The sequence below is a fragment of the Chiloscyllium plagiosum genome, chromosome 10, assembly GCF_004010195.1.
Source record: "Chiloscyllium plagiosum isolate BGI_BamShark_2017 chromosome 10, ASM401019v2, whole genome shotgun sequence".
Lineage (NCBI taxonomy): Eukaryota > Metazoa > Chordata > Chondrichthyes > Orectolobiformes > Hemiscylliidae > Chiloscyllium > Chiloscyllium plagiosum.
The window spans coordinates 58,740,219-58,756,694 of NC_057719.1; the positions used below are offsets into that span (position 1 = coordinate 58,740,219).

At 39.9% G+C, this 16,476-nt stretch overlaps 1 protein-coding gene across 3 annotated transcripts in view; it reads left to right on the forward strand.

Moving 5' to 3' along the window:
- The window catches only part of mipol1 (mirror-image polydactyly 1), a 413,402-nt gene extending 397,188 nt beyond the window's left edge, over positions 1 to 16,214 (forward strand). For all 3 annotated transcript variants that reach the window (XM_043697843.1, XM_043697844.1, XM_043697845.1), the window contains one exon: positions 15,824 to 16,214. In XM_043697843.1, the coding sequence (XP_043553778.1) occupies positions 15,824 to 15,890 (67 nt within the window). In that variant the 3' untranslated portion in view covers positions 15,891 to 16,214. The remainder of the gene's footprint in view (positions 1 to 15,823) is intronic.
- Positions 16,215 to 16,476: the final 262 nt, after the last annotated feature.

A 16,476-nucleotide genomic window follows, 5' to 3' on the forward strand; every position in this document is an offset into this window, starting at 1 on the left:
TAATCTTGGATTCTAAAAGCTTAATACACAGCTGTTGCATGAGGTCTGGCAGTCTTAATGTATTTGTAATTTTAGAATCCATTCAAATCTAATCAAAAAATTAATAGCATATACTTGCAATCCACTGGTTTCACTAAAGATACTTGTATCATGTTAGAGTGGCATCAGTGACCAACTGGTGTTTCAGCTGCAATTTACAATCTAATAAAATGATTAAATCCACACAACTAATGACACACAAGCCCATCTTTTCAAAAGCCTAGAAAGCAAAGGTATGAGGTATGGAAAATGAATATTTCTTTATTCTGGTCGTCCAGTTGGTAACATTACAAGTTGAAGACTGAAACTCAGTGATTACAGGTCTCTACTTAAGTTCTGGTTTCCTGGAGACATGCTATCAAAGTAAAAGTGCCTTCATTTAAAACGGATGATTGTATCTTTTTGAGTTAGAGGATGGTGGAGCTATTTTTCAAGTCCTGACATTTAAATACTGACTGGTACAGTATTGCTCCAAAACATTAAGTCCATAGCAAACTGCCCACTTTGGCACAATGTTATGCCAACATAAAATCTCAATTTTACTGAAGGCAGAAAACTCTGGACACAATGACAAATAGTACAACATCAAATAGGGTAGAAAATAAAGTAGAGCAGAATTTTCCCAATTCTTGATTGACATGAGCAATAGTGAGAGAGTTGGGAAAATATATCAAGAATGAAAAAAATGAGTGTAAAATGAGAGTAAAAAGAAGTCTGATTTTCCACATAAGCTTTCAACAGCTAGATGAGAATCTCACTAGTGAGCAAGCATTACTACCTCATTGACAGCTAATCTCCTCACTTTATGCAATTTGCTATTTTCCCAGACAGTGGAGAGCAACTGGATGGCTCCAATTTATGATACAAAAGTCAGAGTGGCTACCTGGTGGTAGCAGCTCACTATCATCTTCTCCAGGCAATTGCCTTGGCGAGCATTCCCCAATATCTGAAAACACATTTTATGGGCTGGGACTGCACACACCCCCATCCACAGAGGTTGGCATCGACAAAGCACAATACTCAACACATCATAGCACATCTCAGACTCACTTTTAATACAGTTCACCATTTCAGTATGGCACTTTGGAGCTCACTGACACCTCACGCTGCAATGCAGCTGCCACATCACTTTGTGCACTGGGACACACATCCATCTCATACATCAGAACAAGTTTTATCTTGGGAGCTTAGCTTGGGGTCCTAATGCTCATTCACATTGCACTTCTGGATGATCACAGCATCACTGCTTTTGCTTTCAATGCAGACACAATATGGGCTGTCTATATGGGGGAGATAGAATGCAGATGGGTGACTGCTTTGCAGAGCCCCCTACATCTGTTCGCAAAAATAATCTGGAGTTTTGAATTAGGTGAAAGTGAGGACTGCATATGCTGGAGATCAGTGTCTAGATTAGAGTGGTGTTGGAAAAGCACAGCCAGTCAGGCAGTATCCGAGGAGCAGGAATATCGACGTTTCGGGCAAAAGCCCTTCATCAGGAATGAGGCAGGGAGCCTCTGGGATGGAGAGATAAATGGGAGGGGGATAGGGCTGGGGAGAAGGTAGTCAAGAGTACAATAGGTGGTTGGAAGTGGGGTTGAAGGTGATAGGTCGGAGAGGAGGGTGGAGGGGATAGGTGGGAAGGAAGATTGGCAGGTAGGACAGGTCATGAGGATGGTGCTGAGCTGACAGGTTGGAACTAGGGTAAGATGGGGGAAGAGGAAATGAGGAAACTGGTGAAGTCCACATTGATGCCCTGGAGTTAAAATGTTCTGAGGCAGAAGATGAGGTGTTCATCCTGCTCCTTGGATGCTGCCTGATCTGCTGTGCTGATCACACCACTCTAACTAGCACCACTCTAATCTAGACTTTGGAGTTTTGAATTGCCTACCACTTCAACACCTCACCATGTTTCCATCTCAGGTTTCTTGCAGTACTCCAGTGATGTTCAGCATATCTCATTTTCTGCTTCGTACCCTGAAGCCTTCAGGACTCAATATCGAGTTCAATAATTTAAAAAACCTGAATACCTTCATCTATGTCCTTTATCCATCCCCCACACCTCAGACCCAGTCATGACATAGAACATAGAACATTACAGCACAGTACAGGCCCTTCGGTCCTCAATGTTGTGCCACCCTGTGAAACAATCTGAAGCCCATCTAACCTACATTATTCCGTTCTCGTCCATATGCCTATCCAGTGACCATTTAAATGCTGGGCTGCTTTCAGCACAGCCAACCGATTTTCACCTACTTATGGTCCCTCTTAGCAGCTTTTCTTTCTCTCTGGGCTCTGTCTCCACCTATCCACTTGTTCACGCGCAAGTGCACACACAACAAACACACACACACACACACACACACACACACACACACACACACACACACACACACACCACACACACACACACACACACACAATGCATACATGCATACCCCGTATTCAGCATATATACCACCTTTTCCTTGCAGCTATCGGTTCTAAAGATGGGTCACTGGACTCAAAACTCCACTTTCTCTCAACAGACTCTGCCAGACCTGCTGAATTTCTCCAGCAATTTCTGTTTTTGTTTCAGATTTCCAGCATCTGCAGTTCTTTTTTGTAATAAAAACCTTGTCATGTTACATAATGACATGCTACATAAATGCAACACCTACAGCATCTGCCAATAGCTAATGCAGTAAACACTGAATGTGCTTCAACCTGATGGCCATGGCTCAAATAAAAAGGGCAATAATCCTTAATCTAGTCGACAGAAGTTCAGCTGGGTATAGCAGGACAGAGTTAGATCTCAGTCCAGGAGCTTGGACATGGCAGTCAGTTGACATAGTCAGTTGAATGATCAGGGTCAAAGCTTCTACCTTATTCAGTCCAATATGTGGGCTGCACTCACTCCTTCAGGTGGAGTCTAACTAGTCCAGTCAGTGCAGAGATTAGCTTTAAATCAGTTTTAAAGCTGAAAAAAAACTGTCGCGATCATCAATAAGATCGTTCCAAGACAATCAGGGAATGGGCCAAACACAGTCTTGAGAGTCAAGGGAGGATAAGAGGGTGTTAGTGATGGGAAGGGGGAGTTGGGATAATTGTGTGAATTTTAGAACATAGAAATATGGGACTATTACAAAATGGACAGTCTACATCTGAACCAGACTGGAACCAATGTCCTTGGGGGAGATTTTGCTACTGCTGTTGGGGAGGTTTTAAACTAATGTGGCAGGGGTCTGGGAACCAAAAGAGAAAACAAGTAGGCAGCGAGGTGGACATTGGAGACTGTAAGAATCATGAAGATAGCATTAATAAAGGAAAGAGAGCAGATGAGCGCAAAAGAACTGGTGGCCTGAAATGCATCTACTTTAATGCAAGGATTATAGTGTGTAAGGCAGATGAATTTAGGGCTTGGATTGATGCCTGGGAGTATGACCTTGGGTTCATGTCACATTACAGGTGATCACCATTGCACTACACACACACACAGATATTCCTACACACACACACACTCTCACATACACATGGACACAGGTACACACAGATGTGCACACAGACACCCACACACACCCTTATAGACACACACACTCCCACTCGGTCGTAACACAGAATTTATAGCAAAAATTTGCAGTGTGATGTAACTGAAATTATACATTGAAGAATTGATTGTCTGTTAAGCCTTTCATCTGTTAGAATACAGCTAACCCGAGAATGCAACTTTTTAAAAAAAGGGTTTTGTGGTTTACATATGAAAGAAGTGAAACTATCACTGTATTATAATAGATGAAAAGCTTAACAGACAATCAATTCTTCAATGTATAATTTCAGTTACATCACACTGCAAATTTTTGCTATAAATTCTGTGTTACGATCGAGCCCTCCACAATCACCTGATGAAGGAGCGTCGCTCCGAAAGCTGGTGTGCTTCCAATTAAACCTGTTGGACTATAACCTGGTGTTGTGTGATTTTTAACTTGGGAGTGTGACGTTATTGCAATCACAGAGACTTGGTTGAAGGAAGGGCACAATGATTGGCAACTAAATGTTATAGGATATAGACGCTTCAGACAGGACAGGGTGGGAAGTAAAAGAGGGGGTGGAGTTGCATTGCTGGTCAGGGAAGATATCACAGCTGTGCTAAAGGAGAACACTATGGAGGTCTTGGGTAGTGAGGCATTATGGGTGGAGCTGAGAAATAAATAGGTGTAGTTACATTGTTGGGACTGTATTACAGGCTTCCCAACAGTGAGCATGAGGTAGAGAACAAATAGGTAAATAGATTATGGAAAGATGTAGAGGCAATAGAGTAGTGGTGATGGGAAATTTTAATTTTCCCAACATTGACTGGGATACACAGTGTCAGAGGTCTGGATGGGGTAGAATTTGTAAGAAGCATCCAGGAGAGTTTTCTAGAGCAGTATGTCAATAGTCCGACGAGGGAAGGGGCCATATTGGACCTGGTACTGGTGAATGAGCCAGGACAGGTGATAGAAGTTGCGGTGGGGGATTTCTTTTGGAACAGTGACCATGATTCTTTAAGTTTTAGAATACTCGTAGATAAAGAAAAGAGTGGTCCTAAGGGAAGAGTACTAAACTGGGCCAAGGCTAATTACATCAAAATTAGGCAGGAGCTCGGAAATGTGGATTGGACACAGCTATTTGAAGGGAAGTCCACATTTAAGATGTGGGAGGCTTTCAAAGATAGATTAAAGATAGTGCAGGATAGACATGTACCATTGAAGGCAAATAATAGGAAGGGCAAGATTCGTGAACTGTGGGTGACAGGAGAAATTGTACGACTAGCCAAGAGGAAAACGGAAGCGTACATAAGGTCTAGGCAGCTAAGAACAGAGCAGGCCCTGGAGGAATTTCGGAAGAGTAGGACAAGTCTTAAACGAGGAATCAAGGGGCTAAAAGGGGTCATGAATCCCAAAGCGTTTTATTTTTATATAAGAAGCAAGCGGGTAACTAGAGAAAGGATTAGTCCACTAAAGGATAATGAAGGAAGGCTGTGTGTCGAACCTGAGAGAATGGGTGAGATTCTGAATGATTACTTTGCATCAGTGTTCACTGAGGAGAGGAACATGATGAATCTTGAGATTAGAGATAGAAGTTTGATTAGTTTGGATCACGTTGACGTAAGTAGGGAAGATGTGTTGGGTAGGCTAGAAGTTATTAAAGTGGACAAATCCCCAGGACCGGATGGGATCTATCCCAAGTTGCTGAGGGAGGCGAGAGAGGAAATAGCTGGAGTTCTGATAGATGTCTTTGTGGCATCCTTAAATACAGGTGAGGTGCCGGAGGACTGGAAGGTTGCTCATGTTGTCCCCCTGTAAAAGAAGGATAGTAGAATATACCGGGTAACTACAGACCAGTGAGCCTGACGTCAGTGGTGGGAAAGTTGCTGGAGAGAGTACTGAGGGATTTGGATCTATTTATATTTAGAAAAGAATGGGCTTATCAGTGATAGGCAACATGGTTTTGTGTGGTGGAGATTGTGCCTTACCAACTTAGTGTTCTTTGAGGAAGTGACCAAGTTGATAGATGAAGGAAGGGCTGTTGATGTCATATACACGGACTTTAGTAAGGAGAAAGTGAAGTCACATGGTGTGCAGGGTGTTCTAGCAAGGTGGATAAAGAACTGGTTGAGCAACAGGAAACAGAGAGAAGTAGTTGAAGAGAGTTTTTCGAAATGGAGAAAGGTGACCAGTGGTGTTCCACAGGGGTCAGTGTTGGGGCCACTGTTGTTTGTAATATACATAAATGAACAGGAAGAGGGCACAGTTGGTATGATCAGCAAGTTTGCAGATGACACGAAGATTGGTGGAGTAGCAGAAAGCATAAGGGACTGTCAGAGAATACAGGAGGATATAGATAGACTGGTGGGTTGGGTGGAAAAGTGGCAGATGGATTTTAATCCAGACAAATGTGAGGTGATGCATTTAGGCAAGACTAATTCTAGAGAGAATTATACAATGAATGGAAGAACCTTGGGAAAAGAGAGATCTGGGAGTACAGATCCATTGTACCCTGAAGGTTGCTGCACAGGTGGATAGAGTGGTCAAGAAGGCATATAGTATGCTTGCCTTCATTGGATGCGGTATTGAGTATAAGAGCAGGCATGTCATGTTAAAATTATACAAGACATTGGTTCGGCCGCATTTAGAATACTGTGTACAGTTCTGGTCACCACATTACCAAAAGGAGAGGGTGCAGAGAAGGTTTACGAGGATGTTGCCTGGTATGGAAGATGCTAGCTATGAAGAGAGGTTGAGTCGGTTGGGTTTATTTTCATTAGAAAAAAGGAGATTGAGGGTGGACCTGATTGAGGTTTACAAAATCATGAAAAGTATAGACAGGGTGGATAGAGACAAGCTTTTCCCAGGGTGAAGGATTCAATAACGAGAGGTCACGCTTTCAAGATGAGAGGTAGAAAGTTTAAGTGGGATACACGTGCAAGTATTTCACACAGAGGGTGGTGGGCGTTTGGAACGCGTTGCCAGCAGAGGTGGTAGAGGCAGGCACAGTAGATTCATTTAAGATGCGTCTGGACAGATGTATGAGTAGGTAGGGAGCAGAGGGATACAGATGCTTAGGAATTGACCAACAGGTTTAGACAGTACATTTGGATCGACTCAGGCTTGGAGAGCCGGGGCTGTTAATTTTCTTTGTTCTTTGTTCTGGAATATTACAACGGAGTACAGACCGTTCAACCCTCGATGTTGCGCCAACCTGTAGAATCAATCTGAAGCCCATCTATCCTACACTATTTCATTTTTATCCATATGTTTATCCAATGACCATTTAAATGCCCTTAAGTTTGGCAAGTCTACCACTGTTGCAGGCAGTGTGTTCCATGCCCCTACTACTCTCTGAGTAAAGAAACTACCTCTGACATCTGTCCTATATCTTTTGAATGTAGTATGTGGGCTACAGTGGGGCAATAACTAAAGAGCGGTAACACTACATGTAAAGGTGGGAGTCAAGAGAGCAAAAGAGGGAGGGATGTCATCGACAGTGGCCTGGCTTCAATTGCAGTATATAATGATGTTTGATATAGCTAAACTGTAGACCTGGGGCTTGGGAAATGAAGGGTTAAATAAAAGAATTGAATGGGACCATGTGGAGGCTCAAACCTGATGGAGTTCACAGGGACAACAAGGCAGAGAGGAAATTAAAAGTGTGAGGGCAGTCCCCAAGATTAGAATGCTGAGGCTGCATCTTATTCTCAGGAGTGCTAACTATGTTGCATTCATCCACGTCCAAATTACGAATGGTCAATGAAAATTAAAAATGGCTACCAACACACCAAGAATTGAAAGAGTAATTTCTTTTCATCTGAGGTAGTGGACTCTACTTGTGAGAAATTTGAGGCCTCTAAAGAGGCATTAATCAGGCACTTGTACGGTACAGGTTAAAGGCATCTTTAATCACAAAGTTCTGCATTTGTACCTCAAGCAGTGATCAAGTATTTTGATGACACATTCTAAGGACAAGCAATCTTGACCGTGACATTGATCACCACAAATTAATCCTACTTATCTCAGCAAAGCAGATGTAATTACAAATGACCATAAAGTATCATCTGTGGTCCACAATTCACAAATTCATTCCAAGATCTCATAGCTGCACAATAGCCTAGGTCTGCTTTCCTCACACATGAACCGTAAGTATCTCAAAACACAAATATTATGCAATGGTGCTATTCTTAAATTATGTGGTTAGTGCTGGTGAGGGAAAATCTGGGGAGAAAAGAATTGATCTGACCATACTTACAATCTCTTACTGTATCTTTTCGACAGGGCTTATGCAAAATGCATCTGAGTATAGTCTATTATGTTAAAGGTCCATGTAGATACTCTGTTGTCATCCTTATCCCAATGTATGGAGGACTATATCAACTTGTCACTTACATAAGCTGCAACTGATCATTTTACTGAGGACCTATTTTTTTTCCTGATGTTGTCCATATAAGCTCACTGGAACCATCACCATAAATTAATAAGAATGCATGCATGTGGAAGCCCAGAATCTGCAGTCAGTTCCAGTAAATGTAGAACAGTTGCAGTGCAAAGTTTCCAACAGGAAGTCCCCTCAGGAAGCTGGAGGAGTGCTGGAAGCTCACAGTTTTTTGTCTTTAATGGAATGACTTCCAGATGAGCAAAGTGCAGTGCCCTCATCAGATGATGTTCCAGGACACAGCCACACAACCTTGTCATCTCCTGAGCATTCCAGGTGCAGAGCACTACAGACTGTGCATACTTCATTGAGCATGCTATATCATAATGCAAACATCTTCATTTATGTGAAAAGGTTCAATTCTTTCAGTGTCCAACTCATCTGTGATCACTGTGAACACATCATTGAAATCAGCGCCAGGTATCATTGAAGTTTACATGCTGATTTTGTCCTTGATAACTTTCAGGTTCTTGTTTTATTTCAAGGACTGTATGCCTTGCAAGGATGACTGGTGAGTCATAGAGTCATAGAGATGTATAGCATGGAAACAGACCCTTCGGTCCAACTCGTCCATGCCGACCAGATATCCCAATCCAATCTAGTTCCACATGCCAGCGCCCAGCCCATATCCCTCCAAACCCTTCCTATTCATATAGCCTCCCAGATGCCTTTTAAATGTTGCAATTGTACTAGCTTCCACCACTTCCACTGGCAGCTCATTCCATACATGCACCACCCTCTGTGTGAAAAAGTTATCTCTTAGGTCTCTTTTATATCTTTTCCCTCACACCCTAAACCTATGCCTCTAGTTCTGGACTCTACCACACCAGGGAGAGTACTTTGTCTCTTTATCCTATCCATGCCCCTCATGATTTTATAAACCTCTATAAGGTCACCCCTCAGCCTCCGACACTCAAGGGAAAACAGCCCTAGCCTATTCAACCTCTCCCTACCGCTCAAATCCTCCAACCCTGGCAACATACTTGTAAATCTTTTCTGAATCCTTTCAAGTTTCACAACGTCTTTCCGATAGGAAGGAAACCAGAATTATAAGCAATATTCCAACAGTACCCTAACCAATGTCCTGAACAGCCACAACGTGACCTCCCAACTCCTGTACTCAATACTCTGGCCAATGAAGGAAAGCATACCAAGTGCCTTCTTCACTATCCTACCTAACTGCGACTCCACTTTCTTATATGGGTTTAAAACATGCTGGAAATTAATGAAAATTATATTAAATAACCTAAAATTTAGTTTCCATGAGAGATAAGAGACAAGGGCAGTCCTCTCCACATATGGCTATTGACACTGTAAAACAAACCCCTCACTGAGCAAAGATACAATGCAACATATTTTTCCACTGAGGCATTGTGGAGCAGACAATAGCCCTGCTGAAGATGAGGTTTCCATGCTTTTAAAAGTCTGAGGATTCCTTGCAGTATTCATCAAAGTACACCACATAATTCTTGCATGCAGTGCTCTGGACAACTGGAGCACACATTCTTCCAATCAAGAAGATGAGGATGTTGATCAGGAAGAACGTCATCTTCATCATATGGAGTGCAGAAGCGTCGGGCACAGCAATGCAGACAGGACTTATTTGATGCCCAATTACAATGGAACTCAGTTGATTGAAAGTATTATTCATTGACTGTAAATGTGTTAATGCTGGAAAGGCAAGAAGTTGTGGCTTAGTCCCAAATGCAAGTAAAGCATTTTTGATTTATTCTCTTTTTTAACTTCTTTTTGCAAAGCATGAAAAGCAAGCTGTTGTAAGGCTTTACATCATCTGATTCTTGCACGTTTAAACATGACAAGATGTTATGCTACAATGAATATTGGAGAAAAAATAGCAACTCCCCTACCCCCCAACCTATTTCTACTAAATTCGGAAATATGAACATTGATATCAGACGATTTCTGAAATTCTGATGTCTGCCTCAATTTCATGCATTGTGTTTAAAACAAATTATTTTTTAGTATAAGATACTTAGTTTTATAAAATAACCACCATCTATACAAACACAGTACTTCACATTTCTGACTAACAGGTTAAACCAGTGGGTGTAGGTTTGCTCACTAGGCTGGAAGGTTCATTTTCAGACATTTCAACACCATACTCGGCAATGTCTTCAGTGAGCCTCCGGACAAAGCATTGCTGATGATTCCTGCTTTCTATTTATATGTTTGGGTTTCTTTGGGTTGGTGATGTCATTTCCTGTGGTGATGTCATTTCATATGATGATGTCATTTCCTGTTCTTTTTCTCAAGGGGTGGTAAATCGGGTCTAAGTCAATGTGTTTGTTGATTGAGTTCTGGTTGGAATCCAATACTTCCAGGAATTCTCATGCGTGTCTCTGTTGGCTTGTCCTCGGATGGATGTGTTGTCCCAGTTGAAGTGGTGTCCTTCCTCATCTATAAGAATATTAGTGAGAGAGGGTCATGTCGTTTTGTGGCTAGTTGATGTTCATGTATCCTGGTGGCTAGTTTCCTGCCTGTTTGTCCAATCTAGTGTTTGTTACATTCCTTACATGGTATCTACAAAATACCACAATTTACCACATCCTGAGAAAAAGAACAGGAAATGACATCACCACAGGAAATAACATCACCAATCCAAAAAAACCCAAACATATAAATAGAAAACAGGAATCATCAGCAATGCTTCATCTGGATGCTTCATACAAGATGTTATCTAGTATGGTGATGAAACATCTGAAAATGAACCTTCCAGCTCAGCGAGCAAATCTATATCCAGAAACTCGCTAATGTTAAACCAATTCATATTAATTACTTTTTCAAGATGTTTCATTGTTGTTATATATGGCAGCCAACTTGAGTGCATTATAATTCCATGAAAAGCAATGAATGAAATGTGCTATTAATCAGATTTTTTATTGCATTAGTTTAAAAAAGATAATTCTATTTGTTGATTCTTGTGGTGCAGTGATAATGTCTCTACCTGTGGACCAAGAAACCTGGATTCATGTCCCGCCTGCTCCAGGAATCAATAACTCAAAAACAAGATAACGAGAGTCCAGAGATAGTATGTTCCTGTTAGGATGAAAGGCAAGGCTGGTAGGTGTAGGGAAAGCTGCTTGGGTTTTTTGAAGAAGTAACAAAAAGGATTGATGAGGGCAGAGCACTCATCACCATATAGGTCACATAGGATGGACTTCAATAAGGTGTTCGACAGGGTTCCTCATGATAGACATATTAGCAAGGTAAGATCATATGGAATACAGGGTGAACTAGCCATTTTGATACAGAACTGGCTCCAAGGTAGAAGACAGCGGTTGGCAATGGAGGGTTGCCTTTCAGACCGGATGCCTGTGACTATTGGTGTGCCACAAGGATCAGTACTGGATCCACTGCTGCTCATAATTTATGTAAATGATGTGGGTGTAAACATCAGAGGTATAGTTAGTAAGTTTGGAGATGTCACCAAAATTGGAGGTATAGTGGACAGTGAAGAAGGCTACCTCAGAGTATAACAGGATCTTGATCAGATGGGCGAATGGGCCGAGGAGTGGCACATGGAGTTTAATTTAGATAAATGTGAGGTGCTGCATTTTGGAAAAGGCAAATCAGGGCAGGACTTGTACACTTAATGATAAGGCTCTGGGGAGTGTTGCTGAATAAAGATACTTTGGAGTGCAGGTTCATAATTCCTTGAAAATGGAGTCACAGGCAGATAGGATAGCAAAGAAAACATTTGGTATGCTCTTCTTTGTTAGTGAGAGCATTGAGTATAGGAGTTGGGAGGTCATGTTGCAGCTGTTCAGGACATTGGTTAGGCCACTTTTGGAATATTATGTGCAATTTTGATTTCCCTTCTATAGAAAGGAAGGTGTGAAATTTGAAAAGGTTCAGAAAAGCTTTGCATGTTGCTAGGGTTGGAGGGTGTGAGCTATTGGGGGAGGCTGAGTAGGCTGGGGCTGTTTTCCCTGGAGTTTCAGGGGCTAAGGTGTGACCTTAGAGAGGTTTATAAATTCATGAGGGGCATAGATAGGGTAAATAGACAAGGTATTTTCCCTGGGTTGGGGGAGTCCAGAACCAGAGGTTTTGGGTGAGAAGAGAAAATTTTAAAAGGGACCTAAGGACAACTTTTTCCACACAGAGAGTGGTGCGTGCATGGAATGAGCTGCCAGAGAAGGAGGTGGAGGCTGATACAATTACAACATTAAAAAGGGTATATGAATAGGAAGTGTTTAGAGGGATATGGGCCAAGTGCTGGCAAATGGGACTACATTAGTTTGGGATATCTAGTTGGTGTGACAAGTTGGACCGTAGGGTCTGTTTCTGTGCTGTACATCTCTGTGACTCTAATATCATCTTTTTTGAATTACTTGTGGCGCAGTGGTAGTGTTGCTACCTCTGAGGCAGGAAGCCAGGGTTGAAGTGCCACCTGCTCCAGAGTGTGTGTAATAACATGTCTGAGTAAATGGATTTAAAATATCTACAATCTTAAAATCAGAACTTGATCCCCTTCAAAGTTTCAAATTAATAAAACTGGAAGGCTGTTAAGGATATGGGACAGCCTTCTGCTTTTGTGGATGAGTCTTATGGTATCTTTAAAACGTAATTGAACTGCCAGATATGATATCAGTTTAATATCTCATATGAAGGGCAACATCTTTTGAACTGCATAAGTGCATCAGATCAGATAAAACGATAATGGTAGGAAAAATAGAAGAGTTCTTACTAAAGAAAATGATAAGAAGAACTCCCAGGAGCAAGGAATAAAATAATGAATAGTAGCCTGTGTTTCAAAAGGGACAATCAGACTAAACCAATCTTTTTGCAATTTTTTGAGGAGGTAATGGAGAGAATAAACAGTTGTAATGAAGTATTATTTGGCTTTTCTGGAGCTCTTTAATTAGTGCCACTTAATAGACACAACAGTAAGGTCAGGCTGAAGCTGAAGGATAATTATTCAAAATGGCAGAAGGTGGGAAGTGGTGTCTCAATGAGATGATAGTGGGGCACTGCTGGTTACAATTTACATTAACAATTTGAAGTTTGGAATTAAAAATGTAATTTCCCAATTTGCTGATAGGGAGGAGGGTTGAGTTTGATATCTATACTGAGGAGGACAGCAGCAAAATATAGAAAGACCCAGATCTACAAATAATTGGCAAATGAAGTTGCATGCAGATAAATCTGAGGTAGGAAGAATTGGGAGGTCACATTACTTGGAAAGTGCAGGTCTAGATGGAGTAGAAGAGCAAGGGAGCTCAGAGTACACTTACACCATCCCTAAATGTTGTACCACAGGTTAGGAAGGCAATTTGTTTTTATTTGAAAAGCAAGTCAATTATTGTAGTTTACTTCTACAGATATAGAACTGAAAATTAAAGTTATATGAAACCTGTATTGAACCTTAGGCCTCATTTGAAATACAGCATGCAGTTCTGGTCACCATATTCTGGAAGGATATAAATGGAGAGCATGCAGAGAAGATTTAGATGAATGAGCTTACATATAATGAATGGATTAGCAGGCTGAATGTTCTCAAAAAATAAGTCTAAGGAGTCACTAGTAGAGATGTTTAAAATTATGAAAGGTTTTGATAGAGTGAATACAAAGAAAATGTTTCCTCTTGTGGAGAAGAGCAGACTTCTCGAGGCCATAAATAAGATAGTCACCAACAAATCCAATAGAGGAAATCAAATTAAGTTTTTTTTTCCCCAAAGGATGGTAAGCTTGTTGAACCCATTATCAAAGGAATGGCTGAAGTAAATGTATTTAGGAGAAAGCTAGACAAACATTTGAGGGATAAGAGAGTAGATGATGAAAATTGTAGATTTAGGTAAGGAAAGATAGAAGGAGGCTTAAGTGGAGCCTGAGTAGTAGTAGGCATGGAATAGTAAGCCATTTGCCTTATTTTTGTGCTATATATTTGATCATAGGTCCACTAGCGATTGCAAAAACTCATTATAAAGCTAGAAAGTATTGGCGATATAATTGTGATGTCAAAAATATGCACTGAGAAAACAAAAATTATTTAATGCTAAATCATAGATTTAAGAACAGGAATATACATAGTTGCCATAGTTCTTTCAAATTAGATTTTTGTAGTTTAAAATGAAAATAATGAAAAACAAAAGAAAACAATTTATTTCAAAAGTTATTATTTCACATTAGTTTTCTTTTGGATATCTTTTAAGAAAATACGAGTTGACATAATTAACTTGTAACTCAATTAGTTATTTGAGCTTAACTTCCTTCATTATTTTTATACACTTTTATAATAGTAGATTGTTGTAGTAGTAGTAACTTGATATATGTTCCTTGGGAAAGATGGAGGCACTTGTTATTAACTACTGCCAGGCCTAATCCACCACAATAAGACTAAGCAGTGCAGCATGAGAATATGAACGCATGTGAAATAATTTCATGTCAATGTGACTGACCCTCCAGCCTTGAAATCCATGACAGATCATGTGTGCTGGTAAAGGAGAATCTGACACTCTATAACACCATTCTTAGAAAAATGTGGCTGAAACCAAGTTCTCTTGATGTGATGTAGCTAAGAGAAACCATGAGGGACAGGGAATTTCGCACAATGGTGCAGGAAGTTGCTTCATTGATGGAAGCTGAAGGGAATCATAAATTGCTGGAAGGGACCTACTTGGCAATGAGGACAGAGCTCTTTTCATGATTACTAGTGTGAACTTAAAAGCTACAACTAAATCTAGAGAAACTGTTTCTTTTTGACCATTGGGGAGGGGGCAGAGCACATTTCAATTTGGGAAAAAGTAATCCTTTCTCTTGTTGACAGACCAAAGTCAAAATGAATTAATGTTCAAATCATTTACAAGCAGTCATTTCAATTTTTGTATTGTGAAAATTCTGGGAAATTAGGTGACTTGTTGTTTTGAATGTTACAATGCTCATTAAATATTAGCCTTTCCTATTCACAGATAAGTCATATTGCATCATCAACCCTGTATTAGTCAGCTTTGTGACAGGCTTGTTGTATTCAACAACAAGATGTTATGTTACTGATATTAGACATGGTGCTTTTCAATAGTCTGTAAACATGAGTGTTACTTGTAAATCATAAAAATGGAGCAATGTACAGACTTCAATCTAAGAATTTTAAGCAAACTGTAAATGAACACATAGGTCAGAGCATGTCTATAAAATGCTGTAAAACATAGTCTGTGATAGCTTTAGACATGCAACTGACATTGTAATTTCTGCTACAATTTGGCATTTGAGTTAAGTGCTGGCACGTGTGTAATGTAAGCAAAAATATTTAACTGTGTATATGTTCTGCATCAGAAATGTTCCAATATCTGATTTTGATATTAGTTTTTCAGATAGACTTCTATCTGTAATATTTGGATATTACAGATAGACCTTAACTACTTGAGCACAATCAAATCAGTTTGTCTTGTAGTGTCTGTTGCCTAAAAAATTATAATACTTTGTAATAAAAGTTGAATTTATTGTGAACAAAAAGAAGAGTATCCAGCAGCTAAACAATTAAATGTAAAATTTTGCACAATTTACAGTTTTCTTTTGTATATGATTTTGAGGAGAGGAATTTTTAAATAGATGCTTCTTGAATCAAGTTTTTTTAAAAGCTATATAAAATGTGCCATGTGTACTATAAAAACATGGGAAATTATTAGTTCATATCCTATTCAGAGAATGATAAAAATCTTGAAAATAAAATCTAGTGATGAATCTGTATCCTGTAGCTGTGTCTCTGTTACACAGTGCACCATTGTTTTCTAATGACCATCACGCAAGCCTTTCCAAAGTGCAAACACTACCTCTTTCAGACTACGAATTCCTAATACTAGGTCCACTTTTCTTTTTTCAGGTTGGAACGGCTGGTAGACGTCCTGAGGAAAAAGATTGGAACAGGGAACATCAGGACGGTGACTTAATTGAGTAGCAGTGTCTGACGATGTAGTCACATCTGCTGACCAGGCCATTCTATTCATCATTCTACCAATAAAAAAGCCTGGTTTTAGCAAACAATTGTTGTAACCGCCACACTGAAATAACATTCCAAAAATATCATCATCTAATTTTTTGGAGGCTGGAAACTTGATAATATTACATGTTGACTAAACTTGTGGGCATGCAGAAAGCATTCTGAAATGCACCAATTTTAACTAGGAATTTCTGAGATCGATACTAAAGCATAAAAAAAAGAAACTATTCGTATTTCTTAAGATAATTTAAGTTTTTATGATCTTACCTCCCTTATATTCAATTTAAAATCATAGCATTTTCACTTGCTCGTTAGAAAATCTCTCACCTTTAAGACAAAAGCAAAGTTGTGTTTGTAATTTTTAATGTTTTGATTGGAGCATTGTACTGTGATGTTGTTTGATGGCTCGAATGTTTTACCATGATGTGCATTGATAGTTCATTCATATTTAATATTTTGGTGTTTATTATAATCTATCAGTGATATTGTTCAGAACCTTCATACTTTTAATTTGTTCAGAATTCATACCTTAATCA